This window comes from Pterocles gutturalis, unplaced genomic scaffold (genome assembly GCF_000699245.1).
Source record: "Pterocles gutturalis isolate BGI_N339 unplaced genomic scaffold, ASM69924v1 scaffold38132, whole genome shotgun sequence".
Lineage (NCBI taxonomy): Eukaryota > Metazoa > Chordata > Aves > Pterocliformes > Pteroclidae > Pterocles > Pterocles gutturalis.
Window position 1 is genome coordinate 17,162 of NW_010109067.1, and position 19,313 is coordinate 36,474.

Genomic DNA, 19,313 nt, shown 5'->3' on the forward strand with positions numbered 1-19,313 from the left:
AGGAACTAAAAACCCATTTGAGTGAAGTAAGTTCTAGATTATTTTTGCACATCTTTGTTAGCTATAATTAAACTCAGATCCTCTCACTGGTTTTTTCTGAAATACATGGGATGTTGTAATTGCAATGCTATGATTGTTCAGCTGCTAAATGAACACATGTAACAGAAGAAATAATTCATGGACTTGTCTTTTTCCAGCTGGTTTACAGAGCTGCAGGCAATGAGCTGAAGACAAAATACACATCCGTCCTTGATACACCTGACTTCTTAAGAGCCAAGCAAGGACAAAAAATACAGAGCCAGGTGAAAAATTTGTACTGCTAAAAAAAAAAAAAAAAAAATCAGGGGATTCCTCTTAATATACTCTTGAAGTACAACCAAGTCTTTCCAGGACGTTTCAAAGCAATGTGGAATTCCTAGAGAGGACGTTTAAAATTACTTGCTTGTTTTTAAGTGGCTATGAATTTTCACGTTGACCATGTCTCTGTAATGGACGTGTTCAGCTCTGTCCATCTGAAATAGAATGTTGAACCCTGGTACAGTTCTATTCAAATTCTGTGAAACTCTGACTTCATCAGAGGAATAAATAATTTTATCTATCTACCTTCATCGTCATTTCTTTTTACATATAGTAGTTAATTATCTGAATTATTAGCTACAAATTTTGTGGAATTTTTAAATTTGCAGAACAAAATGAAGATATTTGCCAGACCTTATGGATGCATTTATCTAAAGCTAGGTCTGAATGTAGGGCAGGGAGGTCATTAATGTCACATGGGTTTGTCTTCTTGGTTTGTGAGCATGTTCCTGGCAGTTACAGAATATCAAGAGTACTGACAGAGAAAGATGAACTGAGATAGTACGGAAGAGGAAAGGGCACATTATTTTTTCCTGGAGTAAATTGTGTGGTTATGTATACATTATGAATTTACAGACATTTTTCAGAGGGTTAAAAAGTAAAACTTACCTGAAATGTAGATTTTTCAATTCTTCTTGCTGCAGTACTTGTACGTGGAACTTGCCACAAAAGAGAGACCCCATCATCATGCTGGTGGTCAGACTCCAGCCTTTACACACGCTAGGCATGTAAAGGAGATGGTCAGTGAGGTAAGATATTTGGGTTTTTTTGTTTGGTACCACCATGCTGAACTGTTTAGAAGTCTTATTTCTAGTTTTAGTGATAGTTTCAAGGCTCAAAGCTCTTTACCCTTCATTTAGTTTTTTGTCTCTTATGCTTAAGTTCCACATTTCCTCTATAAGTTGTGGTAAAAGAATACACTTTTAAAATATGTTTTAATATTTCATAAGATACCTCTTTCTAAGTGCTTGTCTGCAGAATCTGAGGTGCACTGGCGGCAAGACCAGGTGGACCAAGAAAGAGCTGAACAGCTGACATTGTTTCCCAAAGTTTTGAAAGAAGCACTTTGCAAGAATGACTTTATGCACTCAGTGCACCCCTGGGCATTAACATAATACTGGATTAGCAAATGCTTCTAAGATTAAAAATATAACGTTTCCATTTTGCTGTCTCTCTTAGAAAAAGTATAAAACCCAGTATGAGAAGATGAAGGACAAATACACACCTGTTCCTGACACACCGGTCTTGATCAGAGCCAAGAGAGCATACCTGAATGCCAGCGATGTATGTAGTCCTTGAACACTTTCACTACTGCTTTTTGTTGGTTTCTTTGTGAAAAGAACAGAAAAAGGATAAATGGGGAACACACCATCTGCATGTACATTTCCATTTGTTATTATAGAGATTACTATGTTCTTTACTTGATGTCACTGTAATGCTTTTTTTCATTTTTTATAGTTCATTTTAATTTTCCATTGTACTGAAAAGTGGTCTTACAACAAAGAAAAAAATAGATTTAAAGTAATTTGCTTACACATGAAAACCCCAAATAGCGCCAACTGGAGTGAAATGATGCTGGTGCCAGGATAAAATACCTTTTATCAGATATTCTCATCTCAGTTTTGTGTTAGGAGTAAACTTGCATGTCACTGAGAATGTGCTCATTTTTTAATTTAGGAGTAGATTAGAAAGAAAAATTATCTGAGCTGCTGCACGTAAGGTTGTTAAGGTGAAACTGATTTTTCCTTTGAGCGTGGAATAGTGATTTGTGATTTAAGGCAATGGCCAAGAGTACTCTACTCGTTCGTGAGGTCTTTGCTATATATTTCAGATTGCACGTTGTATTCTGAAAGGATATGTGCTGGACTGGTGTTTTGTTCTAGTGATTAGTCTTACTGCTCTCTTAAGAATGAATTTTTAAATACTGCAAAGGAGCAATCCAGTTCTCTTGCACATCTGAGTTTCTCCTCTGAGAAAATAATTCTCCAAAGACTGGAATGATCTTCCTGCTTTCTTCTAGACCAGGACTCAGAAGAAGGGATAAGTAGGTTTTTTATGCCAAAAGTGGCACTTTTGCTGTTCTAGAGAGCAGTCCTGTGATACATGAATGGTTTTTCCTCTGTCTTCAGTCTGAAAGTGAGTAGAATGAAATGTTGCTTTAGATGTACCAACTTCTTTTGTCTCTCATTTTCACCGTAAGTCGCAGTCACATTGCAATTGATTGTAGGTGATTGCAGCTTCTTAAAATTCCTCAAGGCTTACATTAGGATGTTGGACAGCAACATATCCCTGGATGTCATTCCTAAGAGGTAGGAAATTTAATTCAAACAATTCCTGACAGATAAATATCATGTATTCTTTTATATGTCCGTTGTCTTTCCAGTTGCGCTACAAAGAAACCTTTGAGAATACTAAGGGCAAATACCACACAGTGAAAGATGCTTTGGATATTGTCTATCATCGAAAGGTCACCGATGATATTAGCAGTGTATGTATACAACATTTTCATTCCTAATTAGTGTTTGTTACTTAATAGCCCAGAATATGCCATTTATGCTGTCGTTCTATTTAAGTGTGTCAAATAATTAGAAAAATATGACCAGCACTATTAATACTAACTTCTTTCCTTCTCTGGAATATTATACACTTGATTGCTTTTGATGTTACAAAGGTGAATGCAAGTAAATCTCATTTCCACTGTTTTAGTTCTGATGCTTCAGAAAAAGGAGTGTCTTGTAACAGAATGGTCTAGAGTATTCTGTTCTCAAATTGTTTTACTTCATTCTTCAATTTTCTTTGTAGGTGAAATATAAGGAAAATTATATGAGCCAGTTAGGAATCTGGAGATCAATCCCAGACCGTCCGGAGCACTTCCATCATCGCGCAGTCACGGATGCTATTAGTGATGTGAGTTCAAATAGAATCATAGAATGGTTAGATAGTTCCTGCATGTGAGAGGCTGAAAGTTATAAGCAGGTTTCCAAAATGAAACCCAAGTCCTATTTCATGAGAAAGGGACGGCAGCTGAAATTTTTAAGGTTATTTACTCTTTCACCTGGGAGATCTGTGAAATGACAGAGCAAATCAGATGGCTAAAATTGCAGCCCATCTCCTTTTGAAATTAACAGACCAGTCTTAATTAAAGTCAGTTGCATTTGCTTAATTTTTTTTAACCCTATAACAACCTTTAAATTGTACATACGTGCACATATACAATAACCCCTTAATTGTACAAGAATAAATGTTTTCTAATTCACACAGGAACTCCAACAGCTAATGATAGATCAGGTGTGTGAATAATCTGAGTCCATCAGAAAAGTATGAGTAACTGTAACTTATTTTATAATGGAGTAATAATGGATGTGGCTCTGTTTGCTACACCTTGTGTTGACATGCCATTTCAACATCGATCGGCTACCGCTTGGTGCCTCTTAAAAGTGAATCCTTTAACTTCTTTTCTAAAGGTTAAATACAAGGAAGACTTATCATGGATCAGAGGCATTGGCTGTTATTCATGGGATACTCCAAGTTTTGTTCTGGCAGAAAAGAATAAGGTGCTCTACAGTGGGGTAAGTAAAACAGTCTGAATTGTTACTAAATGGTTTTTTGACATTTGCTTACATTGTAGATAAATTTTTTTTGCAGGAGAATCCAATTCTGACCTAGGCATTGATAGGAATAACTCATGGTAGAACTTAATATGGAGTATCTAAAATTTCAGTTCTTACTATAAAAGAAAACAGAGGAAAAATGATCTTTTATTTATATCTCCTCTGTTCCTTGCAAAGCTATGAGCTCCATAGTAATTTTTCTAGCGATTCTAAGTCTAGCTCTAAAATTATGAAGATCTGAAATTTTCATTGCTTTCTTGATGTGATAGTTCCACCCTGCAAACTACTACATTTACAACCATTCTTTATTTATAGATATGTTAAATGCACATATGCAATAATTCTACCATGGTTTTGCTGCAGATTGTTTCTAAAATCATATCTCTTCATTGCCTTACCCTTTTTTGGATTAACATTGGAATATGTTTTTCTGTGTTTTTTTTTTTTCTCCAGTGTAAGTACAAAGAGACATTTGAGAAGACTAAATCTCAATTTAAGTATGAAGCTGACTGTCCAATTAACAACCATTTTAAATATGCGACTGAGTTGGCGGATGCGGTAAGTGTTAAAGATTTCTGTGGAGTCTGATAGTGAAGTAGTGTGTGTATGTTAATACTGAGGTGAAGGTTGATCTTCCTTATGGAACTGGAAATAAATCAAAGCGTATTCAGGCTTAAAGATCTGTTAAGTTCGGACCAAAATAATGAAAGACAAGGTTGTTCTTATTGTCTGTCTGAGTATTAGGACAGGGCAGGATTACAATACCTAAAAAGTGAAATCCTGACCTCTGTCCCATTACTTTGTCGTTACAAAGAAACTTATTTTCTGACTGGTAAATAAAAGCTAACTTGAATAATGCTGCTTCCTTAGAAACACTGATTGTTAATTGCCGTCTGAAATAGGTATAGAGAGAATCACAATTGCTTTCCTGAAACGCTGGGGAAAAAATTCCTCAGTGTTAGGAAGATAGTGTTATGTCCGGAGTTGCCATAGCTCTATTTTATTTCAGATATTTTACCCTGAATTCTCCTACTTTACTACTTACCTTGTCTTATTTTTCTCCTGTAGTGCTACAGAAACAATAAACACAACATAGTAGCAACACAGGTTAATGAATGCCCCTGGGTTTAAGTTTAAAATCGCCAATGGAGCTTCTAGGAGTAGTGCTGTTACACCCGCAGGACAAAGCCCGTTGGAAAGCACTGCTCTCGGTGAATTCTCATCAGCTTCTAGTTGGTGTACCACACCAGGCTCTGGTGCTTTTTGTTAAAGCACCGTATAGTTAGACTCTCACATCTTGGTATTTTATTCTTTTTTACCAGACATTATATTAAATTGTATGCATGTCAGTAAATGTATTACGGTATTATCTGTTCTAGGTAAGAAAAACTGGTTCACAACATATACCATTCCGGTACCATTGCTATCATTTCAAACTCAGTTTGATAAGCAGTGAGCCAGAATTTGTTATGGAAGATTGTTAGTATTCAGTCGTCTTATTGTTCAGTAGAACATCTAAGGAAAAAATTAATATGAGAAGCATAAATGAATAAAGTTTTAGCAATGGGGGCTTCATACATTGAAGTGACCTTGCCTAAATGTCTTCTGTTATTTAAGTGACTTTTTTTGTGATGAGGGATTATGGGTTTTTCTTACAAAATGTCTGATAGTAATATAACATTGAATTTTACCCTTGCATCTCATCGTGTTCTCTTTGTACTCGAATCAAGAATCTAGTTCCATACAGAGTTGCTTCTGCAGTTATTTTTCATGAGGAAAGTAAATCATAAAACGGCTTATTGAAGAGTGACAGGGACAGAATATAGGTATCCTTAGGTTGTAGATTAGGCTTCCAGTGGAAATTTAGAAATATGTATACTATTTGGAAATATTTTCTCTCTGTGGTTCTTTTTAAATTTATTTTTCTCTTTTGGATATGAACTTCAACCCCAGCCTTTAAATAGTCCACGTAAAAAGTTTTCAGTGGTTGGAACTATAATCTCTTTGTATCTTCACTCTCTTTTAATTTGTTACGCTGTATTATGTATGTATTCTGAGCAGAAATTATATAAAGCTGCCTATGAGAAGCTCAAAGATAGGTACAGCGTTATTGTGGATGATCCTAGGAACCTCCTGGCCAAGTGGGGGACCACACTGAGCAGTCAGGTACCGTAGGAGCGCTAGCTGGTGCTGCCAGAAAGTGCCTGGTTCACTCACAGCTCCTTTGTCTGTGTGACATGTCTCCAGCTAGCAGTATCACAGGTTTCACCTGGGATATTGTGATGGTTCAGTTCAGTTGATCAGACAGTCTTTGTTTTGCCACCCAAAAAGAATTATTACTTTTTGAGTGAGCTAATCTCTACTGTATGTACTTTCATATGTTGTGCATCAATTGACATCAGAAATCTAGTGCCTCTTGAAGTCATTGGAGAGGTTTAAAAAAAAATGTTGTATCATGCATTTATTTTTTATTACCTCTCTCTTAATGACCTTCACAAACATTTTCTTCTTACTCATTTCTAGATAAAGCAACAGGGACATATTTGGCTTTTGAGTGCCCTCACCTTAATCTATGATTTACTCTTATTGCTCACAAAATATTTTCGTAATTTCCTTAATGTGATAGTATGCAAATCGTTTAATATATACCCTTGACATTCTTAATGATGTAGATGTGAATTGTATGCACATCTGAATGAATACATATAGTACTTTGCCTAAATCTCTCCACTCTCAAAGTGCCTGGGATCTAGAGCTGTGGTGTTGTTTATGGTGTTCACAAGTCTCTTTTGTGCTTCGTTGCCATTTGCATGAACAGAGAAAATATACATCCTTTGCCAAGATGCTGCTGCAACATGGATGTAATGAAATTCTGAGGCCAGATATGCTGACAGCACTCTACAACTCGTATTTATGGAGCCAGGTAATACGAAGAACTGCTGCTGTAGGAGACATTATATGTACAGATATATATATATATATATATACACACAAATTAGCTGCTTGGACTTCTAATATTTAATGCTTTTCTAAATTTCTGCAGATATCAGACTCCAGAGTTTTGTTGATGTGCTTAATGCCAGCTAGGTTAAAATATTTTTGAAAATGGAGTATCTGAAACAATATTTACAGTACCTTGGACTTCCCTCAGCTCAGGCTGATCTTACCTCCATTCTCTCCTTTTGTTGTAATTAATTGGTATATATACTTCTATATAGTATTTCACATACTTACATTAAGAGCACTTTTCTGTACATTTAAGATATTATGCATTAATTCTTTTTTTCCTAGCCCAATACTCATTCTGACACCATTTGTTGGACTGACCACCCCCCACAACACAAGTCCCTCAATTCAGTATGAAAACGATGAAGTAGATTACAACATTTATCTGTAACCCAGCCCGAGAATGGTGTCAGATTGTGCCTAGCTACAGGACAGAGTCACATCTCACTTCTGAGTGTGCTTAGATATGTACAGATGCCCAGATCCATAGTAAATCATGTTTTCATCAATTTCTTTCTCTACCTACTGCTTTTAAGCAAGGTGAGCGAAGCAGTCCTCATGCAGTCACATAATACAGTTTATTAAAAAAAAATACTCTCTCCTTTTGCCAGTTCTAATAAAAATCGGAAGGTAGAGAGTATGAATCATATAGAACAAAGAGCCTAACATATTTACATTTCTGATGATGTAAAAGAAAGCCTGTAATAACTCAGATATTATTGTGAAGATTTAATTTTTCCATATTCTACCTTCGTTTAATCTGGATTCCAGCATAAATATTTTGGTTGTAACAGTTGGATGAAAATGTGGCTTATTAAATAACTGATACATATTTATTTCTGCTCTGCAATCACAGCTGCTAATAGTAACCTTACTCTCTTCAGTGGTAAAAATGATTCCTGACTGGGCCATGTGAAACCAGCATATAACATTTAGATTATAAACTGGAAATGCAGCAGTAGAAAACAATGACATGAGAGGGAGGGGCGTGCTCTTCTTTGTTACTGTTAGCACAGTTAATATAATTCTTCAATGATAAGGTACTGAAGGTCTTTACTAGACCTTCAATTCAATTTTGTTCAATGTAATGAGATAATTTCGATTATCTCATTAAAAACCCCTTGCACGTAAGTTTGAGTATGTTTGATGGAAAAAATAGCACTCTGCCTGACCTGCATGGTCATCTGCGTTGACTTCATGTTATGATTTGTTGTTTCTATATTTTTTTTTAATATTTTGTCTGTCATAGTCCTGTTTCAAAAGCATGGGTTTATTTTCTGATGCAAGGTAGAGCATGTAAGTTCTTTTTCAAAAATGTATTCTCACCTCTTCCACCTGCCCTCAGGCTGTCTGCAATGAATTATCATTCTTGGTGTAAAGTCTGTTCTCACTGAATTCTGTGAGAACAGGTTTAGAGTCCTCCTGAGTAGGGCGAGATGGTCTTTAAGAAAGAAATTATCAAGATAAATAATAGCCTGGCATTGTGATATTTTCAGTGGATGTTTTTATCTTTTGTTGTGTAAGATGTTTTATGTTTCTCTTCGTTCTGATGAATATTTTAAAGTTACATATTGTCCAGTTATAAATTTTAAAAGTCACTGATCTGTCAAGATTGCTTTTTTAGCTCAATCTTGGAGATTTAGGATAGAAGTGAAGCTTTTACTCTCAGTGAAATAAATGTAAAAATAGTCACACGAATAGACAGGCAGCCTCTTAGGCAAATACAGGGTTTGCGAAGTTCAGCTCGTTGTGCATGCTCAGCTTTCATTGGCTTTGGTGGAAGGATTTTGTAATTTTATGTGTGAATATGAGATGTTTTGTCTTGGGTTTTGTGGCTAACATATGCTTTTTCCTAATCGCCAGGTTCAATACAAAAAGGACTATGAAAAGAAGAAAGACAAGTATACTACAGTTGTGGATACTCCAGAATACTTAAGGACTACAAAAGTCAACAAACAGATTAGTGATGTACGTGCGGTCAGTCCTTTCCGAGCATACCTCCTTGAAGTGTGATAATTCAGAACATGGCATTTTCAGCAGTCTGTTGTACAATGTTTTTCATGTTGATTTTTTTCAATTGACACCAATAATGTCAAGAAATAATATAATCTATAATTTCTATCTCCAGATTATTTACAAGTTGGAATATAACAAAGCAAAGCCTAAAGGCTATACGACTATCCACGATACACCTATGTTACTGCACGTGCGCAAGGTCAAGGACAGAATAAGCGATGTAAGTAATAGTTGGAATTGCAATATGTAACACTGTCATTAAAAAATAGCTTTCTGTCAGAGGGTATTGGCTTTCTTTGCATGTGAAACTCTGGATGTGTTTAGTGTTTTTTCAAAAACACAGTAGAGTATGAGAGTACTCAGGAAGTTTTTTTGTGTAATGTTCTTGTGTACTCTTGGAACACTTTTGCTGGGGTAGGACAGCCCTCACTGGTAATAAAAGCTGTGAGCTGGAACTGGTATTTAATTAAAGCGTGGATTTGGGGAGTTTGTTTCTGGGTTTTCTTCCTCTATGGGCTAGTGGCTTTTGTGAAGCCTTGAATGAGGTACTTGATACATGACTGCGGTTATTGATTTCTTCTATGGATATTGTAAATATGTAAGGTAAATATTCTGTTCTAAAATAAATGTGTTGTGATTATGGGGCAATAGAAGCCTAAAAAGAAGAGAGAGAAAGGAAGATGAAGTGGATAGAACAATATAATAGGATTTGGGTGTCCTGGTCCTAATTTCTCCTCCTGCCATAGGCTTTCTCTCTGACCTTTGTATTGTTGTTCCTTAGATATCCATAAATAAAATGAGGATGCTAGCACTTCTGTAACTCTGTACAGTACTGTAAGAATAAGTAACATGAAAGTAATTCAGATTCTACATGGATTAGCTATACAATGAGTAAGTCTAAGAGGAAAAAATAACCATATTATCAAGATACTATTGTGGATCATTAAGAGACAAAGATGTTCAAAAGCGATCTGTGAATTGAAGTACATTTTTTCAGTTCCAAACTGAGTGCTGAACTTGAGATTCTATAAAGGAATTTTCAGAAAGCATTGAATGTACCTATCAGAAGATAACTTTCTTTAAAGCATTTCTATTAGGTGTGAAAAACTAGTAGCAGGTAGAATTACTGTTCATGTGTAGATTTTGTAAAGTCTCAGTCTATGCTTTGTGGTGAGTTATGCCTGCTACATTTTCTATTTAAAGAGAACTGCTGCAGAAGACGACCCTTCTTTCATGCAGATGGTTGATAACAAGTTGTATTGATACAATTTCTTCTTCTGTTAAGATTTTATCTCGACGGGAGCAATTTTTATTATGATGTTTTTCATATTTTGATGCTTTTCCTTTGTCTTTGTAAACATCTTTTCTGTGTGTCTTTCTTTAGCTGAAATACAAAGAAGTGTATGAGAGGAATAAATCTCACTGCAACGTCGTAGCAGATTCAGTTCATATTAAGACTCCAAGGCATGCCTACAAGCTAAACAGTAATGTGAGTTCCATTTTATTAATACTTTAATTTTATTATGGATAATGTTTGGGACTGGCAAGGAGGACCAGGAGAAATTATTTTCAGTTCCACTGAAATTTTTTGAGCTTGGACATTACTTCTAATTCTTGAATAAAATACATGTTAATTTATTTCATACCGAGGTGCTCACTCTTTCAATTAGTCCTTGAGGTCACTTGAGGTTCTTTGTATGTCACACAAGTTCTATTCCTCTAGTCCCTCTCTGTTTTCCTGACAGAGACATAACTGTCCCAGAAATTCTCTGCGATTATGTTCTTGTAGACAAAGTAAGTGCTTGATGGGAAGCTCTCCTGTGTTTTCTATTATTGGTGGCCCAACATCCACTTCAGTAGGCAAGGAACTGAAAGCACTCACCCTCTTCAAAGTCATGACATCTTTTCAGTCATTCATAGTCCTTTCTCCACCAAACAGTGGAAAAACTGGGTAAATGGATTCTCACTGGCTCATACATGATTCAGAGGAAAGCCCTAGTCTGATGTAGGTGCACTTTCTTACCTCCTCTCTTTGATTGGTACTGACGAAGGGAGAATTGGCATCTGTATAAATGTCATGTGAAAAGTACGCAACTTCCAGTTGACTTATTTTTTTCTTGTTGTTCCCCTATAAACAGCTGGACTATAAGAAGAAATATGAAGCAGCCAAGGCTCATTGGCACTGGATTGCTGATAGACCCGACTTCGTTCAAGCAGCCAAGTCATCTCTGCAACAGAGTGATGTAAGAAAAACAGAACAAACTGAATACTCCCTTTGCCCACATCTCTCGTGCTCAGAATGAAGAAAAAACAATGTAGAATATTTGAGACTCTCTTCTTTTATCTTTTATTTTTTCTTCCTGCAGTATGAATACAAATTGGACCGGGAATTCCTAAAGGGATGCAAACTCTCTGTCACAGATGATAAAAACACAGTATTGGCCCTAAACAATGCCATCTTGGCAAGTGATGTAAGTACTTGATCACTTACTTTTTTTGTTCTACTAGAACTTTACTTACTACATAAACTACTTTATTGGAAATGCAATTGGATTAAGTATGAAGCTTTGAAAACTTGTTCTCAGTCTCACTTCATTATTTAATTCTACTTGTTTATATCATTAACAAATTGTTAAAATCTGAACAAATTTGCTCTTGTAAATATCACTGGCTTAGTTCATGGATTAAATACATATTCAAAGTTACCATTGCCTGAACACCCTAGACTTTTGGTGTATCTCTGCATTCCTGTTATTGAAATGAAAATATCATCTGGAGAAAACATCAAAAAAAGCTGCAGATATAACTTGTGCATAACACAAAGTATCTTTAAAAATTACTAACAATATATTCACACTCAATATTCAATATATTAATAAAATTCCAAGTGAGATCTATAGGAATATATAGACTGCAATGCATTTATCTTGGAAAACATCAAAATATGTGATTTTCTGCAAACTTTTGCACTAACAAGCAAGCACAACTATAGTCATTTATTTTTAAATTGCCACAAGACAAGATACACATTGCTTAAAATGATATCTTTTCCTCCTCACAGATAAAATACAAAGAGAAGCACAACAAAGCTCGAGGAACGTACCATGTGGTTCCAGATACACCTCAGATCCTCCTGGCTAAGAATGTCAGCAAACTTGTATCTGAGGTAAAACCCTGGGGAGTTACTGGGGGGGAGTGGGAGGGAGTGGGGAGGCGAGGCTTGCGTTGCTGTTTTTATTCTGTGCTTTCAGAACAAATACAAAGAACACAGCAAGAAGCAGCTTCCACATGGGTCTTACACAACCCTGCCAGAGACACTGGACACTGCTCATGTGAAAGAGGTGACCAAGAACGTCAGTGAGGTGAGTAACCAGTGTGATCACCATTTATGGGGAGATTATTACCTGCTGCCTCTAATGGATTAGACTGTTGCGTGTTGTAGTATACATGCAACACACTCAGAGGCTCATCATAAAACGCCCAAGGAGTCAGAAAAATCACTTTCCACCATTATGAGACTAACAAATTGCTAAACACATTTTTATTGGGAATCTGTTGAAATACTCTGGAGAAAAGTGACAGGCTGGAGTGCTAACAGGTGCCCTTAATTCAGACTTTATTTTTCATAGCACGCAGTTTAAATACAAATCTTTATCTCCAAATAGCAAGCTTGAGTAATCTTAAGTACAAGTTATGACAAACGAGCTGGGGTTCATTCATTTTGAGACTGAGGATTTTATCTGCCTTAACAGTTTCAGTGAGCTTATTTCCAAGTTTCAGGAGCATTTACCTCCATATGAAATTAAGAAATCACACATGGCCCTTTTTGTTCTTAACAGACAAACTATAAAAAGAAGTTTGTGAAGGAGAAAGGCAGGTCTAATTATTCTGTCATGCTGGAGCCTCCTGAAGTGAAACATGCCATGGAAGTTGCTAAAAAACAGAGTACAGTAAGTTTATCTTTTCTTTTCATGGATTAAATAGCTTGTGTAAGCAAATGTAATCTAAGTCAGCTGGAAAAAAAAGAAGCTCATGTACTTCTGGATTTCCTCCAAGCCTCCGTGTTCAGGTGTAATCCGGAAAGATAAAGGTGTTAATCTTTACAAATGTAAAAATGCAAATTTCTTTGAAAATCGTATTTCTATTTAATCACGTGGTAGAATTGAAAGTAATCTAGTGCAAATCACATCTAATAATTTTTTAATTCCTTCAAATACAGATAGAATTGCACATGCTTATTTCTTCATTTGTAGTCAACTTGCAAAAACAAATTCCCAAATCCATTCCCTGTGAATGTATTTTAAAAAAACCCCATGCACATTCCCAGCAACATTGCTGTGTCCTTATTAGGGATATTCCTCATGAACAAACCTCAGTAATTTTCTTTCCTCTGTCTATCATCACGGATTAGATTGAATACAAGAAGGATGCCAAGTCAAAGCTCCACTACACACCTATAGCAGATCGACCAGATATTAAGAAAGCAACTCATGCTGCCAAGTTAATTAGCGATGTAAGTGTTTTTTAAGTCTTCTGTGTAATTCTTTAGCAGTAATTTTACTATTGAAAACAGTGTCAGTAAAATAATGAAAAGGGAAAGTCATCACTACTAAACCATACTTATTTTTCTTTGCTAGATTGAGTATAAAAAGCGTGGAGAAGCTGGCATTGGCGTAAGCATGCTGGGACGTCCAGATATTGAAAAGGCAAAGGAGGTGTCCAAGCTAACTAGCCAGGTAATAATTAAGAAGTTGGTCACATTTTGAAGCAGTGAGAGAAATGAGACATTATGTTAACTTAGAGAGCAATACTAATATTATAATTGAAAATATTTCTAGATTAGGGGAGAAGGGTATATTTTAAAGGGAATGTGTTAAAGTAAAAAATCAATCCTAATGCCAGGTATTTCTTTGTTAAATAAACTGTTCTACTGACTTACTGTGTCAGTAACAGAGGTATAGAATCTTGTTAAAATGATGCCATGACGAGATATTTTAAATGCTAATGCTGAAGTGTTAGCCATGTTTTCTTTGTTTAGCTTCCCTGGGTATTGGCTTTAAAAGCAGCAGCCTTTTACCTAACTCATATTATCCATCCTTTATGAGATGGACATTCCGTTTCTTTCAGCCACTTTCTTCCTACTTTGTGCCTTTAAAATAATCTTCTGGTTTTAGGTTAATATGTTATATTAATAGAAGTTTGCTTACTTTTATACAATGGTCATGTTCTCTGATCAGTCTGAAGCACATGATTGTTATTTTCTGCGACAATTTTTTCCGACAGGACCTCAGTTCAACTTGGTTCTCTCTCACTACTTCATGCTTTCATCCTGTAATTGTTTGCATTTCTGATCTTGCTCTCTTGCTACGCGTTATAGGCAGAATACCTCAAACGCCATATGAGAGGGCATGGAGCTGCATCTTATGATACCCCCTGGATGAGAACCTTTAAGAAAGCTAATATGCTAAGTAGTCATGTAAGATAATTTTCAGTGACACATCTGGGAATGCCATTTTTATGCATCTGTCTCTTGCTTGCTTATTATCTTACACTTCCAAGTTGTTTCAAGGGTTTATGATGCACCAGTTGCGCTGGATCTTTTTGTGTCAAAGGTCTTGAATGTGGCAAAACTTGTGAGTCTGCTCAGTTACATGTGACCTTCTTTTTTTCCTCTGGAAAGACAGTGCATGGGAATTTCTGTTTCAGAAACACCACATGAAGCTTGAAATGTTATTATGCCCTTCATAATGGTTTTGGAACTTCCAGTGTTTTCAATGGAAGTTTCCAATGCACTCACGCAATGTAAAACTCACCTTTTTCACCCTCAAACCAGACGTATAAGCTTGAGCTGGTTTTTCTGAAACTATGTGAAAAATGGAAATATGTGTGTATGATAAACCCAAACAGTATTGCTGGTAGTTTTCAGTGAACAGTCATACCATATGCACAACACTCGCACTAGAACTTCATTTTAGCTATTCAGACTTCTGTTTAATCTTCATCTAAACTCTTCTGTTCACATTGTGCTGGGATGGCATGATGGAAGCAGAGGGTGTGACTGAATCAGCCCAGCAGCCTCTGAGCAGTGGGAGGCTCTGCAGTGATTTGAGGGCACATGCTTTCTTACATTTCTTGCCATCTCAAAAGCTTTGGAAAATAGCAAAACGATGGCTACATAGCAGGTTTTGAAATGGCAGCAGACAGATCTGTGCCATTTCACTTTTGCACGTGTGTTTCCAAATGAAAAAAAGGGAGACTGTGTTTTTTCCGTGTCTAGCCGTGACTGCTGCACCTAACTGTCGTCTGTGTGAATGTCAGCCACTGTGTTTGTCAGGAAAAACAAGAATCTTTTCAGTAGAACCAAGGATTCTTAAACTGAATGATTGAACTACAAGAAAAAAAAGAAAATACATTTATTCCCATCCAGTGATAATGAGATCCTCCTTTGCTGTGCTTTTGCTCTGATCCTAGCCTGTTCTCCTCTTAGTCTTATAAACGTGCTTTGATGGGATTATTTTGATCCTGAGAGAAAATTAACTATTGTAGAGGCAGTAAGGGAGCAAAGAATAATTGGCACAATCTTTAACTGCTTTTTTCTCTTAGGCATTTCTTCCATTTCTTCTCGTAAACTTCTCCTTTATAAAGCTTTATGTCCAGTTTGTGCATCCACTTGCCTTTTTTCAGTAGGATTTCATCTGCCTGTCTGCCATGCTTGCTTTTCTTTTTGCACAGATCTTCCAGTAACATTTCTTCTGGGCTTAAAAATGTGAACTCTTTGGCATGATGGTCTGATCTTGATCATACATTGCATAGCTTGCAAAACTTAACAGGTTCTAGTACACTTCTGCTTGATTTTATTTTTTGTGAGGCCAGAACCCATACTGATTCCCTTTATGTCAAAAAATGTTAATACTCTCTGTTTTCTTACAGCAGCTGTATAATTTGTGGATTTGCCTGTTTCACTGTGTGATTTATCTGAATGTTGGCATGTTTTGCAAAGCAAAATGGAGCAACACTGCTATCCAGCATGAACCATATGGTGCTGTATGGGCAAGAATATGAATTCACAGTGTAAAATGTGATTGTGGAATGTGATCTAATGCTGCATTCAATCATCTTCCTTTTTTTTACTAATACAAAATTATAATTTTACACTTCTGTAAATGTCATAATTTCAAAACTATTCCTCATCTGAGTTATCAGTTCTTCAGTATTTTATTTCTTTCATTTCTATTTTCACATAACTATTGCTTGGGAAATCAGGGTTTTTTTCTGAAGAACCATTAATCCTTTTTCCTCATCAGCCACAGTCTTATATTTTCTGTGTGCTTTTTGTAAGTATCATCTCAGTCCTGAACAAGGTCAAATTCTTTCAGAAAGACTGATGACAGTTGTTCAGTTCTTGTTCTTTAGACCAGGGATATGGGTGGATAGCTTTATTTAGTATTAAATATCTCCAAGGAAATGCGGATTGGTAAACAGAAAGAAATGCTGCCTCACTTGTTTCCAGAACAAGTGGAAGACAGAGAAGAAATGGCAAATCCTCCAGAATTTTTCTCCTGATGTTTAACCTGATGGTCATGAGCATACATACCAACCCTGGGATCCATTTAGATAAGCCAGAACTTAAACTTTAATACATTGAGTTTTTCTTGCACTCTTCCATAACTCTTCTGAAACAATTTTATGCATTTCTGAGAGAAAAAAAAAAAAGTAATGAAACCAAAATATTCCTAGTGGGACCGTCCCTTTTGTAGGTCTACAAAAAAGGAGGAATTAGCCTTTAGCTGCACCTGTGGGATGGGACAAGTCATAATGGATGAAGGACCTGCCCTCATTTTAGTCATTAGCAAAACTCTCCTTCATATCAACATTTCTGTGCCTCCTGCCTGGGTCTGCTGGAATATTATGGTTTATAGCACTACAGTTTACCTTGCCTGATGCTAATGCGGTTTGGAAATGTTACTAAACCTCTTGTGCAACGTCATTGCTAGTATTTAGTTGTATCACTCTTCTCTTTGTGATCGTTAGCATCCTTCTTCATCTGTGATTTATACAAAACACAACGTGTCTAACAGTATATACAAAAAAATATTTGATCTATTGCCATCTTCAGTGCTCATATGTCTTGAGGTAGTTTTTAAAGCTCATATTTCTCCAAGAAGTACATAAAACATCCTTTTAAGTACTCTTTATATTTGTGACAGTTTTTGTCTCTTTGTGAAACAGGGTATCTTTGTATGCACAGTGAAAAATTCTTCATCTCTGAGGGTCAAAATTTAGCTGTATTTTGTCAACATACTTCTCTTGCCTGTGTCTGTTATTTTTACAATGAGGAGATGTAACCTGTGCACTGAACGAAAAATTGCAAGTGGTACTTGCAATTGTACTACAATACAGATTTAGATTTTCTTTCGATGTCGATGATCTTTAAAATAGCCAGTGGATGCCTTCAGGTCACTACATTTTCATTCTTCTGCTTACCATCAGCATTGAAGCAGGGTCTCTTCACCTTCTGCAGCCAAACAAGTAAGTACTCAAGAACAGTTGTAATACCTGGTTGTTTTTTCATTTAGGTGAAGTACAAGGAGAATTTCTCCAAAGAGAGGGGTAAAAAGCCAAAGTATGATTTAAAGGAGGCTAAAATCTACAAGACCATGAAGGATGCTCACAACATGGCTAGTGAGGTATGTTTACTTATGCTTTTCCTCTAGGGAAACTGAAAGTTAAAATTAAAATAAAAGTTTCCTCTAGGAAAATTAAAAGCTGCAAATTAATTTCTAAATTTCTAAATTCTTCTTAATATTTCCTTTATGTTAGTAATACATTGAACATCACAGGTTTTATGAGCAGTCTCCTCTTCTGATGCTGTTTGTCCTTTGTTACCTGCAGGTGAAATACAAGGCGGATTTAAAGAAACTTCATAAGCCCGTCACAGACATGTCGGAATCGTTGATCATGAACCACGTCCTGAGTACAAGCCAGCTCGCCAGTGCTGTAAGCTCATAAACTAATCCCAGATCGATTTGATTTTTCCATTACTGCTGCTTCCATTCTGAATCGATCTCTGCTAACTATTCCTGTAACAATTCCTCCCTCTGTTATTGTTCACGGGCCATCACCTGGTAGTGATCTCTTCCTCTCTTTCTAATGATGATTTCCTGGTTAACCAGCAACATCGCCACATCTGTCCTCTGGGAAGTGGCTGTAGAACTGCTAATGTTTTACATCCTCTAATAATTTTTAGTGGACTCATTCTTTATGACATTTTAACTGATTGAATCACACTAACAAATTCTATTTTTCTTTTTTTGCTTTTTTTCTTCACTGCTTACTATATTTTTTTTTTAAAAATTGTCTTGTTTTTTTTATTTCTTGTTTACGTTTAACATCCCCCTGTTGTAGATGTACAGAATTATGCCTAGCAAAATACTTGATTATTTTGCTGAGAAAAGACAAATATAATTTGCCTTTTCATGAATTCACTGTGTTTTCCTTTTAATTTTTCTTTTCCTTTTTTTTAATCCTTTTTTTTAATCTTTGTTGTAATCAAAATGGTCAAAAAAAAAGATAACTGTTCACCGATTTCTTTGGAAGTGATATCCAATACTGGCAGTTAAACTTCTTGGTTTTGTTTTGCTTTTTGTATTTCTAATTTCTCTTTGATATTCCGTTGAAGTGTTGCTTTGATTGGACCTAAGAAGTAAATTTGCAGAGGGATTTTTTTTTTGTTGTTGAGATGATTTTTGACACCTTCCCTTCAGTACCAGTACAAGAAGCAATATGAGAAGAGTAAGGGTCACTACCATGTGGTGCCAGATAATCTTGAACAGGTCCATCTAAGGGAGGCATCAGAACTACAGAGCCACGTAAGTTGGTCGTGTGTTCCTCATTAACCCCCCTCACTGGGTACCAGTCTCCATCACTGAGGTGATCCTAGCAAATTCCCCAGTATATAACAATCTCTGTGCCTATTCATAAACACTGCACACCTGAGTAAACAAGTCAGTGAGAAATATTTGCACATTTGCAAGTTTACAAGACATATAAAATACCTGTAGGATTTCTTCATTCTGGAGTAGATCCCAGTTACTTCTGTCTGCTGTATATGGGTCTGTTACACAGTATAATACACTTATCCAGGTGCTTTAGTCTGTCTGGTAACCACAGAAACTGGAAATTGAAGGAAGCAGGGTTGTTGCTGACAGTACATTTTCAACTGCTTTATCCATTCTAGTGAGACAAAGGAGAGCTCTGTCGTTCTTCTTCTGCATCCAAAATTGCTTTAACCCAAACAATACCTACTGCTGCTACTAAATGTGT

At 36.2% G+C, this 19,313-nt stretch overlaps 1 protein-coding gene across 1 annotated transcript in view; it reads left to right on the forward strand.

Moving 5' to 3' along the window:
- LOC104461323 (nebulin-like) overlaps positions 1 to 19,313 on the forward strand; it is a gene marked incomplete at both ends in the record, with an annotated part of 47,774 nt that overhangs the window by 17,031 nt on the left and 11,430 nt on the right. Inside the window, 23 exon segments of the mRNA XM_010072865.1 lie at positions 1 to 26; positions 198 to 302; positions 1,002 to 1,106; positions 1,537 to 1,641; positions 2,741 to 2,845; positions 3,160 to 3,264; positions 3,822 to 3,926; positions 4,422 to 4,526; positions 6,787 to 6,891; positions 8,838 to 8,942; positions 9,103 to 9,210; positions 10,375 to 10,479; positions 11,129 to 11,233; positions 11,357 to 11,461; positions 12,052 to 12,156; positions 12,242 to 12,352; positions 12,830 to 12,940; positions 13,402 to 13,503; positions 13,628 to 13,726; positions 14,368 to 14,466; positions 17,567 to 17,677; positions 17,883 to 17,987; positions 18,755 to 18,859. The exon segment at positions 1 to 26 is cut by the window's left edge and continues 11 nt beyond it. Coding sequence (XP_010071167.1) covers positions 1 to 26; positions 198 to 302; positions 1,002 to 1,106; positions 1,537 to 1,641; positions 2,741 to 2,845; positions 3,160 to 3,264; positions 3,822 to 3,926; positions 4,422 to 4,526; positions 6,787 to 6,891; positions 8,838 to 8,942; positions 9,103 to 9,210; positions 10,375 to 10,479; positions 11,129 to 11,233; positions 11,357 to 11,461; positions 12,052 to 12,156; positions 12,242 to 12,352; positions 12,830 to 12,940; positions 13,402 to 13,503; positions 13,628 to 13,726; positions 14,368 to 14,466; positions 17,567 to 17,677; positions 17,883 to 17,987; positions 18,755 to 18,859 — 2,342 coding nt within the window.